General features: G+C 40.3%; 1 protein-coding gene across 1 annotated transcript; it reads right to left on the reverse strand.

The window, feature by feature from the left end:
* Positions 1 to 853: 853 nt before the first annotated feature.
* Positions 854 to 21,532, reverse strand: LOC310650008 (vomeronasal type-2 receptor 26-like; the record flags this gene model as incomplete). The annotated part of the gene is made up of 7 exons (XM_083378843.1): positions 854 to 1,275; positions 4,187 to 4,882; positions 8,207 to 8,333; positions 12,694 to 12,921; positions 15,529 to 16,371; positions 19,598 to 19,889; positions 21,357 to 21,532. 7 exons carry the CDS (start codon positions 21,530 to 21,532, stop codon positions 854 to 856), a joined length of 2,784 nt encoding a protein of 927 aa, XP_083234969.1.
* Positions 21,533 to 22,831: the final 1,299 nt, after the last annotated feature.

Here is a 22,831-nt window from a genome sequence, read left to right on the forward strand (position 1 = left end):
GCAGGGAGTGGGTGAGGGGAAACGGCACGGTGGTGGCGGCACGTTGGGGGGGCCTTACCTGACTGAGCGACGGGCAAAAGGCCTTGTAGGGGAGGGGTGGGGAAGTTATAGAGAGTGGGAGGGCGGAGGCATGTTTGGGTGGAGTTTGGGTGGGGTTTTCAGGAGTGTATATAGCAGCGTTGGATGCAGGTAGCAGCCAACGCTGGCTTTGTTTCTCGTTGCGGTTGTTGCTCTGAAGAATAAAGCGCTTCTAGACTGCAGCAGAAGTCTCTCGTTCCTGTGTTCGGCATCTACCCTGCTTGTTGCAGGACGAGTCTTGACAGTAGGCTGTCTTGGGAACGGTTACGGCAGACCGCTGCGATGTGGCCTGTCTTCCTGCAGGCCCGACATGTGGCCGTCTGGAACTTGCAGGCCGCCCTCATGTGGTTCCTGCTGAAACCTGCACACTTTGGGGAGGTTGCGCCACAGCTGGCACACTTGGGGAAGGTTGCTGGCTTCCGCTGGCCCCCCTGGTTGCTGCGACGTTGCTATGGTTGCTCTGGCTTCCAGTGAACCAAGTCGATTTCGGTCTCCCCGTCTGCTTTGCTGCTCCCGCCATCTGCAGCATTCCCCAGGTGGATGGATCCTTATGGGCTGCTGGGTCAGGGGGAGTTGGACCGCGTGTACTGCACCACCAGCCTAGACCTTGTCCTGAGCGTCTTGGAGGGTCAAGTTGGGCCTTGCAAACAGTCACTGTTGTAGGCGCTTGTCTCGTTGGCTGCACACGAGCTGGTCGTGTAGCCTCTCGTCCAGGTTGCTGAACTTGCACAGGCATGCGGCCTCTCGCAAGGCCGCGATGAATTTTGACGCTGACTCACCCGGCCGTTGAAACCGCATTTCGAACTGACCCCGCTAGGCCAGCTCGGACATTCGTGGCTGAAAGTGAGCATTCAGCTTCTTGGCTAGGTCTCAGTACATGACGGTCTCTATCGATGTTGGTGCGAAAAGGCTGACGGCCAAATCGTAGGTTGCAGGGCCACTCATGCAGAGCAGGGCCACCACTTTCTGGCTGTCTTCTGTGATCCGGTTGACCTGGAGGAACCCCTCGACCTGCCCCAGGTGTGAGGCCCATCGTTCGGGGTGGTGGATGTCGAATTCTCGGATCTGGCCGATCTGTGCCATTCTGCTGTGTCCGGTTTAGGAGTCCTGCTTTGGAGGTGACCCCTAGCGTGATGACTAGCCTGTCGTTGATGGGGGGGGAAAGATGCCTCTTTCCTCCAGCAAGCGATGCCGTCCCTGAGTGAATTCAGCTCTTAGGTGAAGCTGGATCCCACCTTCGTTGCCATTATTGTGTAGTGGGTTCTGGAACGCAGGACAGATGCCAGGCCGATGAGTACAGCATAGGGGTTCTTTATTGCTGGTAGAAACTGTACTGGGGAAATAGGGGTTACCTGTACCTTTATATACCTGGCCAGGTATGCCCTCAGCCAATCAGTTTAAACCTTAGTTTCCCACCGAAAACTAACCAGCCACAGCAGTTTTGGTACAGTGCCACCTGGTGGTATTGGCTATGCTGCAGCTTACTGTATCTCTTAAACCCCCATACATAACAAATATCATTTAGTCCCATGTTTTCAGCCTATGAGGCAGTCCATTGAGGAAGCATACCCAGATGAATTAATTCTACTTTATTTTAAGATTATATTAACAGAATCTTGCAAGTCTGAAAGTACATTTCTCCCCTGTTGCTTTTACAGCCCAAGAAGCTAGGGAGAATTCCTTCTGAGACATTTGCCTTCCCTAATTCCTGCTTTGGGCTAAGCTGCCTCTTAGCTCACCATTCCTCTGGCTGTGGCTGTTTTAACCTGTCTCCCAAAATTATTCCTATACAGTGATGCCTCAGTACTCCACTGCTTCAAAACTAGTTTCCATCAACACATTTTGACATGAAAATATCATCTCAGTACTCAGCATTTCTCTAGTAGTTGACATGCTGCAATAGGAAGAGGGTAGGGGCAGCTGTGAGGTTGCTACAAAAGGCCGGGGACAGCCTCAGAGGGTGAACAGGAAGTTGGCCATGCTGGGAAGGTTGCTGACGTAGGAAAAGGGAGAGACAGAAGTTATTTCCAGCCAAAACAAAGGCTCACATGGTAATTCACGTGGTTTGTTTGGGACTCGTCCTTTTTAATATTCATTGCACTTCCTGGAACCAATTAACGTGTACAGAAGTACCACTGTATACCATTACACATGCAGTTGCACCCTGTCATTGTAGCAATACTCTGTAAATCATGCAGACATAAAACCAACTTGTTATGGCCTGTCTGTAAATTCATGAGTTGGAAGAAATTCCAAATTAATGACAGAAGCTATCTGTAAAAATTTACCATAAGTATTTGGAAATAAGAAGGAGAAATTTATTTTGGAAGAATAATCATGCTAAATGGTGCACTGTAAAACCAAGCATGTTGTTTAAATGCAGTTTTTTTTAAAAATGTTCCTCAAGTCTTGCATTGCTTCTCAGTAACTTATAAGCACTATTTTAGTTGATTGATGGCTCTGAAGATCACCAGATAGGACTGTATTCTTTTCTCCCCTTCCCCCTTTAATACGATCTGGGAAATAAATAAGTTTTAGTTCTGCATAGTTCATATTGCAACAATAATAAAGAACAAATATATTCTTTCCCCTAAGTGAACATTAGTTCCAATGCAGGCTGGCAGAATCCCAGAATTATTCCACTGAATGCCCCAAAGGCATTGCAGTGAAAGGATCCTCAAACTAGGTGAACTAGGGCTGTGAAAAGTTTTGCTTCACTGATACTTTTAGCAGAGTACTTTTGTGAAGTTGTTTATAAAGAAAAGGAATGAGTAAATCATTGTGTTGTTGGATATGCAACCAAAGTAACACTGTGGTAAATTATATGTCTTTGCAATATTCTAAAGTTATGATGTTCTAGGAAATAGTCATATGATGTTGACTAGATGTATAGAATGTTAAGAGCTAAGGTGTTCTCCCAGTTGAATAGGCTACTCCAATGTGGAATTGTAACATAAGAGAAAGCAAAGGTAAGCTCATAGTTGGCCACACTTACACTTTTTAGAAATAACAATAAAATAAAACTCAAATTTATCTTAATCTTGCTTCACCCAAACAGGTCTGTTAGGAAAGTTTAACAAGATGAGAACTTTTACTGGTGGACTGCTCATGTCAATGTTAGAATGCCCATCACTCCGGTCCCTCCAGTTTTCTTTATATATGGAACTGATATACATCTCTATAGCTCTATATTTCTACATGTCTATAATTTATATCTCTATACTTCTATCGCACTTGCGTGTGAGACAGAGACAGAAAGAGGCTGAAACTTTGTCAAACTAGATCATCCACTGAAATTTGTCAGAACCTTAATGATAAACATATATGTCTAAAATCAGGGAGATGTAGGTTTATGTCTATTATCAACTACAGAATATGTCTGTTACTTTGGGCCAGTTGTTTAGCTCAATATCTTACAGAGGTTTTGTGACCCAGAGATTGGGGACAGGTCCTGTTTGAAAGAAATGTCATGACTTTAAATTAATAGTTCAAGAGGTCATTTTTTATTATGTGGACAGAGAGCAGCATACAATGAACTTGTTATATCCAAGTTTGTTCTGGATAAAGACAGTTTATTGCTGCTGCTTGTCTTTAGATGAGGTTGTGCTATCACATACATGTTCAAATAATTAGGCTTTCTTTGTCAACAGTAATGCAACTTGAAGAATTCAATGCCAAAAATTAAAAGAACAGTAGCATATGAGATTTATTAAGAGGTTCTTAAAATAAGCAGGGGAAAAAAATCCTTTCTTGTTTTTCTTTTGGCAAATCTTTATTCAGTTTTTTTGACTAGGGAAGATTTTGAGGCTTCCAGAAAGTCTACTTGAGAATATCTTAAGAAACTGTTGAGACAGTTCAAGATTAAAAAGAAGGGTAGCTTCTGATAAGGAATAGGATTAAATTCTTCAACATTTTTTTCTCATTATTTGCACCTTGTTCAATTTAGGCCTTAAGACAATGATATAACATTTTGGAAAAAAGATACAACCTAGCAGTCCAGCACTGGAGGCTAAGATAGAAAAGATCTCCACAGCAACTGTATATTTTCCCTTGGAACTCAGGTAGGTTGGAACAAAAGAGAGCCAAACACTACAAAAGACCAACATACTGAAAGTGATGAACTTGGCTTCATTAAAAGTATCTGGTAACTTCCTGGCAAGAAAAGCCACAGCAAAACTGACAATGGCCAGGAAACCCAGATAGCCCAACACAGAGTAAAACATAACCATAGAACCTGCACTGCATTGCAGTACAATTTCTTCAGCTGCTGAATGCATATCCATGTCTGGAAATGGGGGAGAAATTGTCAACCATCCAGTGAAGAGGCTTGCTTGAATAAGGAAGCAGGAAAGAACAATGGAGCTGGCCAGTCTTTTCCCCAGCCACTTCCTCATCCTGGATCCTGGTTTGGTGGCCATGAAAGCCAGAACCACTGTGATGGTTTTGGCCAGCACACAAGAAACAGCCACTGAAAAGATGATGCCCAAGGCTGTTTGTTGGAGAAGGCAGACCACTTTTCCTGGTTTCCCAATGAATAGCAATGTGCAAAGGAAGCTGAGCAGGAGGGAGATGAGGAGAGTGTAGGTAAGGCTCTGGTTATTGGCTCTGACAATGGGAGTGTGGTGATGTGTCATAAATATGCCGAGCACCAGAGCTGTCATCGAAAAAAAGAGAAAAGCCAGGAAGGTAAAAGTGATTCCCAAAGGTTCTTTGTAAGATAAAAATGTTATAATCTTAGGGTAACAGAAATCTTGATTCTCATTTGCATAATCTTTGTCTGAACATTTCTTACACTCATTCATATCTGGAAAAAAAAAAGAAAAGACAGCTTTTAACTCCTGCAGTTGTCATAATTCTCTGCCTTAATTACAGGTAGTCCTCCAGTTATGACCACAATGAGCCTAACATTTATGTTTCTAAAGATGTTGAGACTCTAGAAAGGGTACAGAGAAGAGCAACAAAGATGATTGGGGGACTGGAGGCTAAAACATATAGGGAACGGTTGCTGGAATTGGGAATGTGTAGTTTAATGAAGAGAAGAGTGAGGGGTGACTTGATAGCAGTGTTCCAATATCTCAGGGGCTGCCACAAAGAAGAGGGAGAAAAGCTATTCTCCAAAGCACCTGAAAGCAGGACAAGAAGCAACAGATGGAAACTAGTCAAGGAGAGAAGCAACCTAGAAGTAAGGAGAAACTTCCTGACAGTTAGAACAACTAACCAGTGGAACAACCTGCCTCCAGAAGTGGTGAATGCTCCAACACTGGAAGTTTTTAAGAGGAGACTGGCCAGCCATTTGTCTGAAATGGTATAAGGTTTCCTGCCTTAGCAGGGGGTTGGACTAGGTGACCTCCAAGGTCCCTTCCAAATTATTATTATTATTATTATTATTATTATTATTATTATTATTATTATTATTATTATTATTATTATTATTATTATTAAATGAAACATTTGTTAAGTGAGTTTTTCCCCATGTTAGGACCTTTCTTGCCACAGTTGTTAAGAGAATCATTGCAGTTGTTAAGTTAGGAACACCAGTGGTGGGATTCAAATATGTGAACAACTGGTTCTCCACTTCCAGAAGTCCATTCTGGGCCTGGGGAAAAAAAAGCTACCGGTTCTGCTGAAGTGGTGTGAACCGGCTGAATCCCACCACTGAGTAACATGATTGTCAGGTGAATGTGGCTTCCCCACTGACTTTGCTTGTCAGAAGTTTACAAAAGGTGATCACATGACCCTGGGACCCTGTAACGGTCATAAATATGAACCAGTTGCCAAGCATCTGAATTTTGATCATCTGACCATGAGGATGCTGCAAAGGTTGTAACTGTGAGAAACCGTCATAAGTCACTTTTTTCAGTGCCGTTGTAACTTTGAACGGTCACTAAATGAACTGTTGTGTCAAGGATTACCTGTATTCCTCTCAGACAGCTAAGATCAGTGCTTTTTTTGTAAAAGAAAAAGGTGCCGGAACTCACACATGTCATACAACCCGCCTTGCCTACCCTACAAGGTTCCATCCAAAAAAGGTGCCGGAACTCCGTTCTGAGCGTTCTATGAGGAAAAAAAGCCCTGGCTAAGATTATTAACCCCACTAAGTCTTGATGTATTTCTTTTCATTTTGGATTAAGCACATTACCTAGCTACTTTGGTTGAATATAGCATATATACTATACCACACATATACTTCCACCATAGTTTCATCAGTCTGCTAATATATTTCTGAAAGAGGCATTTAGTTATCCTTTTGCAGAAATCTTTCTCTGCAAATTCCTTTGACATTTGGCAGAAGGATAAATTGCACTGAATATTTCATTTGATCTACTTGAAAAAGTGACCACACTTTTTAAGAAAAATGAAAAGTTTTCTGTTTTCTGAAGCAAGGCTGGAAGCAATTCTGTGACAGTGGCCTTTGTGTCCTTAGAAAGCTATAGCGTACTTTGCAAACTTCATTCATTTGAGCTGAAAATATAAATGTTAAAGCAGTTTGGATTTTTTTCCATAAGAGAGCAACTCTTTTTTTATGAATCATATCCCAGATCTCTCCATGAAGTCCTGCTGTACTGCCTTGTCATAGCAAGGGCAGGACAGGCAGATGTTTCTGGAAGGGATGAGTGCGGAAAGTTGGGAGTATGTGCCAGAAGTATATACTCCCAGAAGGCTCACCCAAGGTGTGAAGGTCATCCCAGCTGCTCAGCCAAAGTATTCAGGGACCTACATTGGGCAACAGCAATAAAGAAAAATGCTGGAGGTGGCAAACAGATCATTTCATACTGTATTGGAGAAGAAAATGGTAAACCACTCCAAGAAAACTGCATGGACAGAAAATCATCTTGGAGAAAATGTACCTATGAGATTGCTAAGGGTCAACACAGTACAGCAGTGTTCCAATACTTGAGGGGCTACCACAAAGATGAGGGGGTCACCCTACTGCATTTTACCAAGCAAAGGTTTTAAAGGATTAGGAATAAGAAATTTTCTAATGGTGAGAACAATTAGCCTTGCCATAAGTGCTCCATCGCTGGAAGCTTTTAAGAAGACACTGGACAGTCACTTGTCAGAAATGGTATAGAGCAGTGATGGCGAAACTTTTAGAGACCGAGTGCCCAAACTGCAACCCAAAGCCCACTTATTTATCGCTAAGTGCCAGGGCTTCATCAGCATTGTGGTGCCCTCAGGGTGGGTAGGGAGGCGTGACCCACTGGGTGGGCATGGCTGCAGTGGTTACAGCAGACTGGGTGAGCATGGCTGGGGCCAGTCCCTCGCCATCTCCGGGGCATCCCTGGGGAGCCAACGCCACTTACTCACTCACTTCCTGCCCTGTTGCTTCCAAATGCCACGTGGCTACTCTGGCAAACTCTGCTGGGGCAATGGCATGCATGCCTCTGGCACACATGCCATAAGTTCACCACTACTGGTATAGGTTCTCCTGCTTGAGCAGGGGGTTGTACTAGAAGACATCCAAGATCCCTTCCAACTCTGTTATTCTATGTTCTAAAATTAACTTGTTGGCACATAACCATGGATCCCAGATCTAGTCCTCACGTTTCTATCGTAATAAAGCCTGCCCATCATGGTCATGATGGTTGTAAAATGGATCATTCCATGACCAGATCAATTTCAATTACTTTTTTTTTGCAGTGGTCATTAAGCGAACATCTCAGTTGTTAAGCAAACCAATGGTTTGCTATGGGACATTTTTGTGGAAAACCAGAAGTAAATGCCAGTTTTCAGCAAAAAAAGAAACCCATTGTAAAATGTGGTCATGTGAATGTGGGATGTCCTAAACAGCCATAAATGTTGGCCAGTTTCTGAGCATCTCAAATGTGGTCATGTGACCATGGGGTGGTGGTGGGGAACGCTGTCTATTGGAAGTTCAGAACTGAGTCATAAGTACCACAGGGAGGTCCTTCAGAATTTTGTAACTGGATTGTAAGTACCCTCAGGGGAGTCCAGCATAACTCTGAACAGTTGCTAAGTGACTGGTGATATGTTGAGAACTAACTGTTAAGTTCAAATAGTCCAAGGGAAGCTTGGAGCATATGTGACCATTTCATGCAATCTAACTTGGCTCTCCAAATGAAGTCACCTTTCTCCTATCTGTAAACTACTGTTGTTGTGTTTTTACCTTCCTTGTCTGAAATCTTCCCTTCAGGACACCGGACACAGTCATAACAGCAAAATTGCTCCCCTTCCCTCACTTTTTTGCTAGAGCCAGGATGGCAGTGTTCACTACATAGTGATAAGGGTCGAGTCTAAAATAAAAGAGGAGATTAATATAGAAAATGAGATAAAAAAGCTTAGTTCTTGGGCTTTTTTGGACAGGTGAAACTTGAAAAATTAGAATATCGTGCAAAAGTTCATTTATTTCAGTAATGCAACTTAAATGGGGAACTAATATATGAGATAGACTCATTACATGCAAAGCAAGATAGTTCAAGCTGTGATTTGTCATAATTGTGATGATTATGGCGTACAGCTCATGAAAACGCCAAATCCACAATCTCAGAAAATTAGAATATTACATGCAATCAATAAAACAAGGAGTGTACATAGAACAATATCGGACCTCTGAAAAGTATAAGCATGCATATGTACTCAGTACTTGGTTTGGGCCCCTTTTGCAGCAATTACTGCCTCAATGCGGCCTGGCATAGAAGCTATCAGCCTGTGGCACTGCTGAGGTGTTATGGAAGACCAGGATGCTTCAATAGCAGCCTTCAGCTCTTCTGCATTGTTCGGTCTCATGTCTCTCATCTTTCTCTTCGTAATGCCCCATTGATTCTCTATGGGGTTCAGGTCAGGCGAGTTTGCTGGCCAATCAAGCACAGTAATCCCATGGTCATTGAACCAGGTTTTAGTGCTTTTGGCAGTGTGAGCAGGTGCCAAGTCGTGCTGGAAAATGAAGTCAGCATCCCCATAAAGCTCATCTGCAGTGTTCTGTACCAGCCTGCTACCGGCCCTGCAGCAAAAGCAGGGACAACCCCTTTACAAACAGCAAGAGGCTGGAATAAAGCCTGCCAAATTTATTAACATAAAACAGAGCAAGACAAGACACCAACCATGAAACAGGAGCTATGAAACAGGAACTATCCAAGTGGTTGCCTTCAGCAAACCAGCCCTCCCACACATTCCCCTTAAATACAGTTCAGGGCGTGGCCTCTCTCTGCCTCCTTCCGAGGTGCCCCATTGCCTTCCTCTTGTTTACTCCTGATTGACTGCCTCCTGCGTCGGGCGTCCTTGAACAGGGCCAGCTGTGGGTCATCTTCATCCACGCTGTCAGGCTCACACAGCTGGGTCTCCGTCGTGACCAGGTGGGAGGGGCCCAGCTGAGGGCTCTGCGGAGCCTCAAGACCATCATCAGCAAGCTCTTCAACACCCCCCTTCCTCCTCTGAGTCGTCCGACCCAACTGCCGAACCCACAGGCTGACCCTGAATCACAACATGCGGAAGGAAGCATGAAGTGCTCCAAAATCTCTTGGTAGATGGCTGCATTGACCCTGAACTTAATGAAGCACAGTGGACCAACACCAGCAGATGACATGGCTCCCCAAATCAACACAGACTGTGGAAACTTCACACTAGACTTCAAACATCTTGCAGTGTGTGCCTCTCCATTCTTCCTCCAGACTCTGGGTCCCTGGTTTCCAAATGAGATACAAAAGTTGCTCTCATCAGAAAAGAGGACTTTGGACCACTGAGCAACAGACCAGGTTTGTTTTTCTTTAGCCCAGGTAAGACGCTTCTGATGTTGTTTGTTGTTCAGGAGCGGCTTGACAAGAGGAAAACGACATTTGAAGCCCATGTCCAGGATCCGTCTGTGTGTGGTGGCTCTTGATGCACTGACTCCAGCCTCAGTCCACTCCTTGTGAAAGTCCCCAAAACTTTGGAATGGCCTTTTCCTGACAATCCTCTTCAGGCTGCGGTCATCCCTGCTGCTTGTGCACTTTTTTCTTCCACACTTTTCCCTTCCACATAACTTTCTATTAATGTGCTTTGATACAGCACTTGGAGAACATCCAACTTCTTTTGCAATTACCTTTTGAGGCTTTCCCTCCTTATTTCTTACTAAAGAAATTTGCTGGCAAGATTACTAGGGTAGAAACCTCTGTGCTGTCACATATCTCTACCTGAACTCATATATGTACCTGTATCTGTACAGGTAGCCCTCTACTTAAAACAGTTTATTTAGTGACCATTCGAAGTTACAACAGCAGTGAAAAAAGTGACCTATGACCATTTTTCACTGTTATGTCTGTTGCAGTGTCCCCATGGTCATGCGATCAAAATTTAGATGCTTGAAAACTGATTCATATTTATGATGGTTGCAATGTCCCAGTGCCATGTGATTACCTTTTACAACCTTCTGACAAGCAAAGTTAGTGGGAAAGCCAGATTCACTTAACATTGTTTCTAACTTAACAACTGCAGTGATTCCCTTGACAACTGTGGCAAGAAAGAGTGTAAAATGGAACAAAATTCACTTATGTCTCACTTAGCAACATAAATTTTGGGTTCAATTGTGGTCGTAAGTCGATCTGTATCTGTATCCATATATATATATATATATATATATATATATATATATATATATATATATATATATATATGTGTGTGTGTGTGTGTGTGTGTGTGTGTGTGTGTGTGTGTGCGTTTGTGTGTGCGTGTGTGTGTGCGTGTGTGTGTAAATTACTAACAAAGAATTAAGGGAGACTAAGATGCATTTCTGACTCTTTAGTCTTCATTTAATTTTAATTTTAATTTAATTTAATAACATTTATATACCGCCCTTCTCCCTGAGGACTCAGGGCGGTTCACAGGGCAGAATAAAATAACCAATACAAACATTAAAAACAGATTAAACAATTGCCCTAGTTAAAAACAATATGATACAACGCTAAAAACCCCCAGAAAAATTAAAAAACAAAAAATAAAACAACCCCAACACTCCCCCTCAGGCTAGGCCGGCTTGTACAAACAAGGAACAAACAGTCAGTCATACCCTTCTGAGATTCGAACCTGGGCTGATTGCATATTAGGCAGTGTTTTAACCTCTTGAGCCACAGGATCTCTCTCGCTCTCTGTTAGTTTTCTGCAAGTGGAGATATGAGTCAAATGTTAATATATATATTGTTAGCTGCGAAGTCGTGTCCGACTCATCACGACCCTATGGACAACGTTCGTCCAGGCCTTCCTGTCCTCTACCATCTTCTGGAGTCCATTTAAGCTCACGCCTACTGCTTCAGTGACTCCATCCAGCCACCTCATTCTCTGTCGTCCCCTTCTTCTATTGCCCTCAATCTTTCCCAGCATTAGGCTCTTCTCCAGTGAGTCCTTCCTTCTCATTAGGTGGCCAAAGTATTTGAGCTTTAGCTTCAGGATCTGGCCTTCTAAAGAGCAGTCAGGGTTGATCTCCTCTAGGACTGACCGGTTTGATCGCCTTGCAGTCCAAGGGACTCGCAGAAGTCTTCTCCAGCACCATAGTTCAAAGGCCTCAATTCTTTGGCGCTCAGCCTTTTTTATGGTCTAGCTTTCACTGCCATACATTGCAGCTGGGAAGACCATATCCTTGACTATACGCACTTTTGTTGACAGGGTGATGTCTCTGCTTTTTAGTGTGCTGTCTAGATTTGCCATTGCTTTCCACCCCAGGAGTAAGCGTCTTTTAATTTCTTGGCTGCAATCCCCATCTCCAGTGATCTTGGAGCCCAGGAAAATAAAATCTGTCACTACCTCCATTTCTTCCCCATCTATTTGCCAGGAATTGAGAGGGCCGGATGCCATGATCTTGGTTTTCTTAATGTTAAGTTTCAACCCAAGTTTTGTACTCTCCTTCACCTGCAAGAAGAGGCTCTTTAGTTCTTCTTCACTTTCTGCCATTAGAGTGGTATCATCTGCATATCTTAGGTTCTTGATATTTCTTCTGGCAATCTTAACTCCAACTTTTGATTCCTCTAACCCTGCCTTTCTCATGATGTGCTCTGCATATAAGTTAAATAGACAGGGCGACAGTATACAGCCTTGCCGGACTCCTTTCCCAATTTTGAACCAATCAGTGGTTCCGTGTCAGTTCTCACTGTTGCTTCTTGGCCCACATATAGGTTTCTCAAGAGACAAATAAGATGGTCTGGTACACCCATCTATTTAAGAACTTGCCACAGTTTGATATGATCCACACAATCAAAGGCTTTAGCATAGTCAATGAAGCAGAAGTAGATGTTTTTCTGGAACTCCCTAGCTTTCTCCATGATCCAACATATGTTGGCAATTTGATCTCTAGTTCCTCTGCCTCTTCGAAATCCTGTCTGTACTTCTGGTAGTTCTCAGTCCACATACTGCTGGAGTCTAGCTTGTAGGATTTTAAGCATAACTTTACTAGCATGAGAAATGAGTGAAATGGTGTGGTAGTTTGAACATTCTTTGGCACTGCCTTTCTTTGGAATTGGAATGTAAACTGATCTATACACACACACACACACACATACATACATACACACACACATTCATATATAAGTATGTACTTTAAACATTTTTTTAAAAAAATGTACAATTCTCCAGTGGAATTCACTCTAGAATTCGGTGTTAATCACTGCACTCATCTGCTGTCTTTCCTACCTGGTTAAACCAGCTGTGCCAGGTAATGGCATCATCATTAATGGTGAACATTTGATCTGGAGATGCCAGGGGATCTACATTCCCAACTTTCACTCTCTGTAAAGAGAGGTTGGAAAAAATAATCCAGTTGAAGACATCAAATCCAGTCACCAGCTCTCCTTTCTGGTTGAAGGTGATCCTGTCTTGAGCAGTATTGTTAAATGAGACACATCTTAGAAAGTGGTGGAGCTACATTAGAAAGAGAAATAGGACATTTTAGAGAAGAGTGAAATTTTACATTCTAACTGATGGTTGGAGCAAAATAATGGTATTTGATGTTCTTCAACAGGGAGAAGCATATTGGAAGAAATTATTTAAATATAACAAGAGGGGAATCAACCCACATTACAGTAATCAATTCTGTTCTTCTAGAAGTAATTTTATTAGTCAGAAACATGTTAAAGTATTCTCTGTTCCTGGCTGTGAGGAACATATAGCTGTGAGGCTTGGCTATATTCCTAAGACTGGGGCACTGAATGTGTCAAGGATCCCATTTCCTGGCTATATTACTAACAGGCCAAGTATCATTGTTCCTATGTATATTTAATTTGGATGTTTTTAGTGTTTTTATTGGTTTTAAAATGTTTTCAATATTTTTAATTCTAATTTTTTAAATTGTAAGTTGCTAAGAATCATGACTGAGATGGGTAATAGAAATTGATTGAATGAAAGAATAAAAAGTTGCTTCTACCATACAACAGTCAGTCCTAGAGGAGATCAACCCTAACTGCTCTTTAGAAGGACAGATCCTGAAGCTAAAACTCAAATACTTTGGCCACCTAATGAGAAGGAAGGACTCACTGGAGAAGAGCCTAATGCTGGGAAAGATTGAGGGCAAGAGAAGAAGGGGACGACAGAGAATGAGGTGGCTGGATGGAGTCACTGAAGCAGTAGGCGTGAGCTTAAATGGACTCCAGAAGATGGTAGAGGACAGGAAGGCCTGGAGGAACATTGTCCATAGGGTCGTGATGGGTCGGACACGACTTCGCAACTAACAACAACAAACCATACAACAAAAGACTGTAGTATTTTTTGATGTTTGCCATAGGCACTGAGCATATGTCTGAACCCCATTTTGCCTTTCAAATCCAGATTAACTGCCCATTCCTAACAGTTACTCATTGTATAGTCCTGTGCTTTGGAAATGATCTCATGGTCAGTATAATTGGATCATAGGAATATTAGGAACATGGTGGTTTGTGTGGTTAGGACTCTGGGTTGGAGTTAGCAAGCCTATGTTTGAAACCCAAGTGCTGCTGTGGGGCAGGGAGAGCTCTTGTCCTTAGCTCCAGCTCCTGCTGGGGACATGAAAGGAGCCCTCAACTGGGTGTTCCCTGGGCAACAGTGATGTCACAGTCTAATCTGAAATTCAATGGTGAAAAAAGTAAGGCAGGAAAAATCAGATGCACAGGTATAGTATAGGTGGTACCTTGCTCAATAGTAGTAACTGTGAGAGGGATCTCGGAGTCCTAGTAGACAATCAGTTCAATATGAGCCAGCAGTGTGCTGCAGCTGCCAAAAAAGCCAATACAGTGCTAGGCTGCATTAACAGAGGGATAGAATCAAGATCACATGAAGTACTAATACCACTTTACAATGCCTTGGTAAGGCCACACCTGGAATACTGCATCCAGTTTTGGTCACCACAATATAAAAAAGATGTTGAGACTCTGGAAAGGATACAGAGAAGGGCAACAAAGATGATTGGGGGACTGGAGGCTAAAACATATAGGGAACGGTTGCTGGAATTGGGTATGTGTAGTTTAACGAAGAGAAGGGTGAGGGGTGACATGATAGCAGTGTTTCAATATCTCAGGGGCTGTCACCAAGAAGAGGGAGCCAAGCTATTCTCCAAAGCACCTGAAAGCAGGACAAGAAGCAACTGATGGAAACTAGTCAAGGAGAGAAGCAACCTAGAACTAAGGAGAAACTTCCTGACAGTTAGAACAATTAACCAGTGGAACAACCTGCCTCCAGAAGCGGTGAATGCTCCAACACTGGAAGTTTTTAAGAGGAGACTGGACAGCCATTTGTCTGAAATGGTATAGGAATTCCTGCCTGAGCAGGGGGTTGGATTAGATGACCTCCAAGGTCCCTTCCAACAACAACTTCTTCTTCTTCTTCTTCTTCTTCTTCTTCTTCTTCTTCTTCTTCTTCTTCTTCTTCTTCTTCTTCTTCTTCTTCTTCTTCTTCTTCTTCTTCTTCTTCTTCTTCTTCTTCTTCTTCTTCTTAATTCTTAATTATTAATTATTAATCCTTTCACACAGAAAGTGTCTCGGTGCTTCTGACATGAGTGCAATGCAATAGGAATATTCATGGTCACCAAGAATGTAACAATAGAGCAATAGAAGCTCTGCATACTGAAACCAGTAATCTGACCTTTTTCATATTACAACATACTACTTAGAGCTGAAAACAACAGAAACGTTTTATAAATTATGACACAACAGAAGAAATCTTTAATATCCTCTGATCTTTTAAATTACATGCTACTTTGCTTTATTCTTTTTTCCTTTCTTTTCTCTTTTTTGTTGTTTGGCTTTGTGTATTTCTAGTGCTCTGTAAAAATTAATAGAGGTATAAGTGATAAAACCCCCACCATTTTGTGTAAATGATGGTCACAGATATCCAAAAGAGAGCAGGGAAACAAATGAAATACAGGCTGTTGCATTTAACTGGTAGAGAGAAGAAAGTAAACAACTGTGAGGTAATGAAAAAGTTGTAATAGTTGTATGTACATGTTTTGTAGGATATAAGTTATAGTTCATAGTTCTGTAAAGACTTTTGGAACATTACCTGCCAGTGTTCTTGACTTTGCAGCTTGTGTCCTTGAGCATCCCTCTTTGCTCTGAGTTTGATGTTAGAGAAAGTCATGTCATGGATAGCATGGGCCACAGCTTGGACAGCATTGTAGATGCTATAACTGGGGGTAGTCATGACCATTTCAAAAAATGCCCCAGGGAGGCTCTCCAACTTCTCTTTCCCAGTGCAAATACTCCCAACATTGTCTTCCATGGAGTTTGGGAATACACAAGTGAAAACCTGTTGCCAAAAGTCACCAATGAAGCCATCTTTTGAGTCATAAGGACTTATGCTTTCAAGAAACCACCTGAATTCTGGTATGTCATTGGAGTGAGTTTTGAAAGATAGGGCCCCGTAGAACATGTCTGCTTCCCAATTCCTTTGCAAAGCAAGTGATAGAAACTCTAGCTGAGTTGTTGCTATCCATACTTTACCTTTCAGCCTTTCTGTCTGTATTTCATAAAAATATAGAAGCCAACCATAAAGTGCCATAGAATATGATTCTCCATGAGCTAGTATTACATTAGCTGTGCTGCTTATCAATTTATAATATATTTTTGTCCCCTGTTCCAGCACGTAACTGATGTGAAGGAAATAAACGAATACCCTTTCTACGAAGGCCAAGCAGATACCATTCTTGGAAAAAATCAATGAGATGGCTTGCAAAAATCTTTCTCCATTATCATTATCAATAGCAATGACTCCAACCCAAAACCACTTGAAATGCAGAAACAAAGAGAGAATTCCTGGGTATTGGAGAGATTCCGGAGGAGTGGTTTGGTAAAAGAAAAGGCCTGGAGTTTTGTCATTCATGACTGGAGCAGAGCCATAGGTGAACTAAGGAGAGATAACAGGTGATGATGATGAAAACAATAAGTCTATGTATCTTTTATCTTTTAACTTCCAGTGTAATTATTATATTTAGGTGGCACAAAACTGGCAAACTGAAATATTGCTTTAATTTCTGGAAATAAAGTGGTGAACTAAAATTTTGGACTTGTGTAGAGGTTCTGGATGCACGAGAAGTCCTGGATGTAACAGATATGATAAGAATTAACCACAGTAGAAAAAAATGGTACTTTCAACTCAGAAAGCAGCTTCTAACAAGTTATAGGTAAACAGTGGAGGGTCCTAGTCTCAGAAATTGTAATAAACAAAAGGAGAAATTGTAACAGAGATGTACTGGTTAGTGGAATAAATATTAATTTAGATCCAGGCTGAATCAGAATGAAGCCAGTGGGATCATTCTAGTGGATGCACTTAGAAATCAGGGATCTAATAGTTTCTGATTTTATTATTTAAAATAGAAAATAACAATGCTAACAGTAATAATTGCCTCATCAATAGAATAATGGTACAGGAAGCTTAAGCAAACTCATTTTACTGATAGAAAAGAACATTTGTAGCTCAGAATTGAAATGAGGGGTCTTTGGTGCTCTCTGAGCTTGTTTGTTTTCCTATAGTGATGCTGTTACTTATTTTGGGTAATGAAAGGTCTGCAAGAAAACAGCTCAAACCAAGCTCAAAAAGCACCAAGGACCCCTCAAACTCTTTTTAAGACTCTTCATAGCAAGTTTAAAAAATATCACTGGGAAAGTTTTAATATTTTCTGCATAACACAGTATTAGATTTCCCTACAGTTTAATATTATTCTCTAACATTAGATTATTTCTAGCTTCCTAAATTTCTAAAGTAATTTTTAAATATCGATTTCAGATCCTTTATATTGGTTTTTTAGGGTCAGGAAAATGGTATGCCTAACCATCTAACACTAAATCAATTGGAACCTAGTCAATATTATTTAAATTCCTAGCATATCAATCGACTGAGCCAATTTACATGCTTTTTTGCTTCTGTTCTATGGTTTGTATATTCTAAATTTTCTAATTATGTATAAATGAAATTATTTTCTCTGTAAAACAGAAATTCAGAAGCAATAACATTGGGAAATTTGAAACAAAAATAAAATTTGTGGAAGAACAGTAATTTTGAGTGCATCTGATAATTACGGCATCCTTGTTAAACTTGACCAAAAGAAGGCAATAGTTCTATTTCTTTAATTGACTAGATCACAGGTCTGCAACCCGCGGCTCCGGAGCCGCATGCGGCTCTTTCAGCCATCTCCTGCGGCTCCCAGTCCTCTGCCATGTGCAGTCCAAAAAAAAAAGTGGGACTAAAAAAGTTCAACCAATCAATTAAAATATGCAGGGTAGGTGCATATCTCGCCTTGGCTCCACTCTTCAGGCAAACCTTGTTCTGCGCATGCGCGCATGTACGTGCAAGTGCACACATTTTTTTGCGGCTCCCAGTTTTTACTTTTGTGAGGGAACCGGTTCCGAGTGGCTCTTTCACTGTTTCAGGTTGCTGACCCCTGGACTAGATGACCTCCAAGGTCCCTTCCAACTTTATTATTATTATTATTATTATTATTATTATTATTATTATTATTATTATCCAATCTTTTGCAATAATTATTGCTAGTTCTACCTATCTGGACTTATATGGATTAGTAACTTGAAGTCATCAGGAATTTGTTTTGTTAATGATAATTAACAGTACAGAGAACTTGTCAAGTGTAACTTCTCCTGAATTAGATGTATTTAATTTCAATTGCTATAATTTTACAATTCTATATTTGTTATTTTTCTATTGTTTTGCTGCAAGCACAGTTCCATTTTCCCCCAAACAAACTGAATTGGGTTGCAACAGGAACTGAACCACAGGCTTAATTACCTGAGCCTGATGCTATGGGCTGGAGAGAGAGATACTGGCCCAAAGTCATCCAGGTGGATTTCATGGCTAAGGCAGGACAAGAACTCATACTCTTCTGGTTTCTAGCCTGATGCTTTCACCACTAGATCAAACTGGTTCTCCATTTTGATATTTTGACATTTTTATAAAGATATACTTTTAACTTTATTATAATGACATCATTCTAAATATCCTATCAAAAACAGAATGATGGAATGTGAAAAGCAGTTTTTAAATTATGAAAGAAAACAGCACCAGGTAATATTAAGATTTTGAATATAAGCTGGATAAAGGTAAGCTTGGCTGGATGTGTAAATAGAGTATACCTGGCTGAAAACGATCAGTTTAATGAAGAAAACAACAAAATAGAAAACCTGGATTACACTTTCCTGTTTCTGAAAAAGTAGGGTATAAATGGGCTTTACCAAATTATTTGGTAGAGAAGAAAAAATTGCTGATACAATATTCATCTAGAAATAGACACAGTTTTAAATTTAAATGCCTTAATTCTCTTGAATATTCAGTGTGGGAAAATGAGTTCTTTTCACAGACAGGGTTTTGAGGTAGATACTAAATAGAGCATATGAAGTTTATCTACAATAATAAGCCACAAAATAATCAATTGTTGCAACTGATGAAAGACTTAAATGCAGTATCCTACTAATTGTGGTTCACATGTATGATCATTAAAACTATTGATCTTGGTTCTGGAAAATTATACAGAAGGAGCACTTTCTAACAGGAACCAGAGCTATGTCAACTGGCAGCCAAGCCATGCTACATGTGGAGCCAAGCTCTTGGCTCAGCCGGTACTTTATCATGAAATAAAATGGATTGAAAAGGATCTTTCTGAATACTGAGCACTATTCAGAAAGTGGTTCATGGAAAGAAGTAGAGATTTATCTAGAAATATAGCATAAATCCCAGAAAAAACTATAGGTAAGAATTAACTATAGGTAAGACCACAATGAATCCTGTTGAATTTCTTAAAGCAAATTCTAGAGAACACAAAATATGTAGAATTCTTGACAACCAAAAAATGCAATGGATACAAATTCCATTGGATAAAAACTTTAAAATACTTACATATTCTGTGTTTTGCCTTGGATAGGTTAGAATTGGATGATAGGCTTTATGTACAGCAAAAAGCAGAAGGCTTAAAAAAAAGCCCCTCAAATATATTCTTTGTGATTCTGTTGATGCCATGAACTCTGACATCAGTTAAGAGGTAATCATGCATTTTTGCTTAATACAAATAAACAAAAAATGTGTAAATATATATCCCCAGCTTTCTCATGGATAATTATCCTACCTGTGGAATTTTATAGATATCCAAAACAGCTGCTATTGGACGAGAAACAATGGAGTCAAGACCCCCAATAACTGCTATCAGGTTGTGTTGGTGGTCACATATATAGTTGGGAATCAACCTCTCTTCTGATGATAGAAGGAGCAGGGTGGCTTGATAGGTCCTCTGGGCATTGTCATAGCTGTCATAGATATGGAAGCCCAAGGTGAAATTGGGTAAAATCTGTGGGTTTTCATTGATCTCCTTTACTGCAAATACCAAGGCCAGGATGTGCTGGTAATTCTTAGGTATCAGGCTATAACAGGAGTTACATTTGATATCAGAAAGATGGCTAGCATTTACAGAAAAATCTTCTATGTACCATGTATATTCAGTTGTTTGTATTGCTTGTTTCCATGATTGTCAGTGTGATTTGGATATTACTACAACATTGTTATCTTTCCTGAGGCAGCAAGGAAAGAAACCATATTACAATTGTAGCCACCATCTCCTCATAATCAAAAGAAAGCATATTGTGCATAAGCATGGTTAAGATAAGTGATCTTTAGGTAGAGCCTTGGGATCTGGAGAACTGCTCCCATGAGCAATAGATCTTTACAGCTTGTAGTAATTCCATATAAAAACTATAACATATTTTCATTAAAGAAAATTTCTTACAAAATTATGTGGTTTTATTTTTTTTTATTTTATTTTTTTCTATTTTTTTATTTTTTTTAAATGCCTATTTGCTTGCTGGGAAAAATATTGCTCTTCAAAGGGGACGAAAACTAGGAAGATTTTGCCATGGCTGTGTTAGATACAATGGCACTAAGGGGTATTTATGTGCAGAACATCTTTTTTCTTCTCTCCTGAGGATCTGCCTTATTCTTGACTTTCTATAATTTCATTCAATCCCAAGGGAAGATATGAAGAAACTCTTCACTTCAAGGTGTCTTTAGATAAGAAAACATGAGCAGCCCAGAAGTTCTAAATGGAAAAATAGGCAGCTAAAAAAAGACTATTAGCAACTTTGCTGTCTGGCATTAATAAACTCAAAATTATCACCAGAGGACTTGCCTCCAGAAGTTGTGGATGCTCCAACACTGGAAGCTTTTAAGAAGAGATTTGACAACCTTTTGCCTAAAATGGTATAGGGTTTCCTGCCTAAGCACAAGGTTGGACTAGAAGACCTCCAGGTCCCTTCCAACTCTGTTATTCTTTTAAAAAATTCTAAAATATCCAGAAAATTAAGTAGACTTAATTTTATAGATTTAACAGAGGATGTCAATAGATTATATTTCTGTATGACAGTACTTAACAGCTATGTTCATAGGGAACACTCCTATGACTCTGAAGAGAAAATAATGCTTGTGCAATACTATTTATAGTAGAAATAGCTGATATATGAATTGTTCAATGCAATAAAAAAAATGAGTCACTAGAGTCACAAGGTGAGCAGAACAGACAAAATGGGAATCTGTGGTGTAACAGAATGAAGTGAGGAAAGGAGCAAACTGAAGAATATTCAGTTACAAGTTACACAAATGTCCTAAAATATGTTCCCTTTAGTGTTTCATTTCCCCCCTCTTTAATATTACTTTAACACTAAAAACATGCTTTGCAGACTGAGTTAAAATAGTCAGATTTGATGAATAAATCTTTTAGCGACACATCTTGCATGGGATGGTACTCAGTACCCCAGACTTTATTTGGAGCTCTACAGTGGATTCCTCTAAGGACATAAGAAAGCCAAATAAACACATCCAAAAATTTAAATCCTTACAGAATGTCTTCAGTCAATCGCACAGGAGGTTGTTTTCTGAAGGCTATTGACATTGGGACCAAGCCAGAAAGAGTAGGTACACCACCAAGGATAAGATCTCCTTGCTTATTATATTTATGAAGTGGAGGATGAAGATCACGGATAATGCATTTTACTGTGCGAGCTTTGCCTACCATATTTGGAAAAAAACTCACCAGCAAAATCACTAAAATTAACATCCTCAGTACAAATACAAATCCTCTTTCAATACACAGATCCATCTATTTTCATCTGCAGTGCTCTTAGTTTTGTTTGCAGGCTTATATGAGTCAAATCTGTATTTCTCAGGGGACTGAAAAATGCAATTAATCCTAGTAAGTGCAATATACAAGTACACATTCCCACTCACTCTCTTTAAGTGTAAACTGTGTGGGTTATATTTATAACATCCTTATTTTTATTTTTAACTTTGATATTGTTCACTGAAATTCAACAGAGGTTTGGAGAAGAAGGAAAATTACTTTACATAATTATAGAGCAAGATAGTCAGCAATCCATAGTAGCAATTTCTCTATAGGACAATTGAAAAATAACAGGGTTTTGCCATATATGAAATGACATTGCCTCTAATCATCAAGCAAAAGTATTGGTCAGTTTAATGTTTGAAACATTAAATCTGACTAATAGTGCCTAAATATTTACATGCAACTGCATGGTTAAATATGTACAGAAGGTTCATTTCTGGATTTTGGCAGAGGATACTAATGTATCTTCAAATGTGATAGGCTTTGATCTCAAAATTTGGAAGAAAACATTGTCCAAAGAGATGAGAATTGAGAGAATCCCATTTCAGTTACTAGTTCTCCCTTTTCTAATAGTGATTTTTTAAAAATAGAATGTGTTAACTTGATGCACTGATGGAGCTCCAGCCCTAACACAAGATGAATTGGTTTTGGGTTATTCAGTATGAAAGTAAGGCCTAATCTCAGGCTGAGACAAATTATCTTCCATGCAGAGCAAATTTAGAAAAAAAGGAGGCAGCCATTTTGAGCAGGAGAATAGAATGAAAGACAAATTTGGGGTCAATCATTTTAACTCTTCCAATCTTCGAACAGCTGCTTTATTGGGCACAAGTTGTTCAAATTTCTCGACAACCTATATGCGTTACTGTGAAAAGATCTTTGGAATGGCATTCATAAGGCAGTCAGGTTTATGTCCACTCTCAAAATGTGTTGCTAGAGGACTTTTCGAAGCACTTGAATCTATAGCAGCCAGCCTGCTGGTGGATTAATGGATGAATGGAAGTCCAAGATATATGCAGGAATGAGCAGCAGAGGGAGAGGTAACTCTTGGTAGCTTGAAGATGGCCTAGCCTGTTCCTCCACAGTTTACAGCTGGAGTCCTTGAGGGCACAAATTTAAATTACAGATACTTCTTACTTAATGACCACCTTGTTTAGTGACCATTTGCAGTTATAATGGGAATGAAAAAATAAC

This window comes from Vipera ursinii (assembly GCF_947247035.1).
Source record: "Vipera ursinii genome assembly, chromosome: Z".
NCBI classification, from domain to species: domain Eukaryota; kingdom Metazoa; phylum Chordata; class Lepidosauria; order Squamata; family Viperidae; genus Vipera; species Vipera ursinii.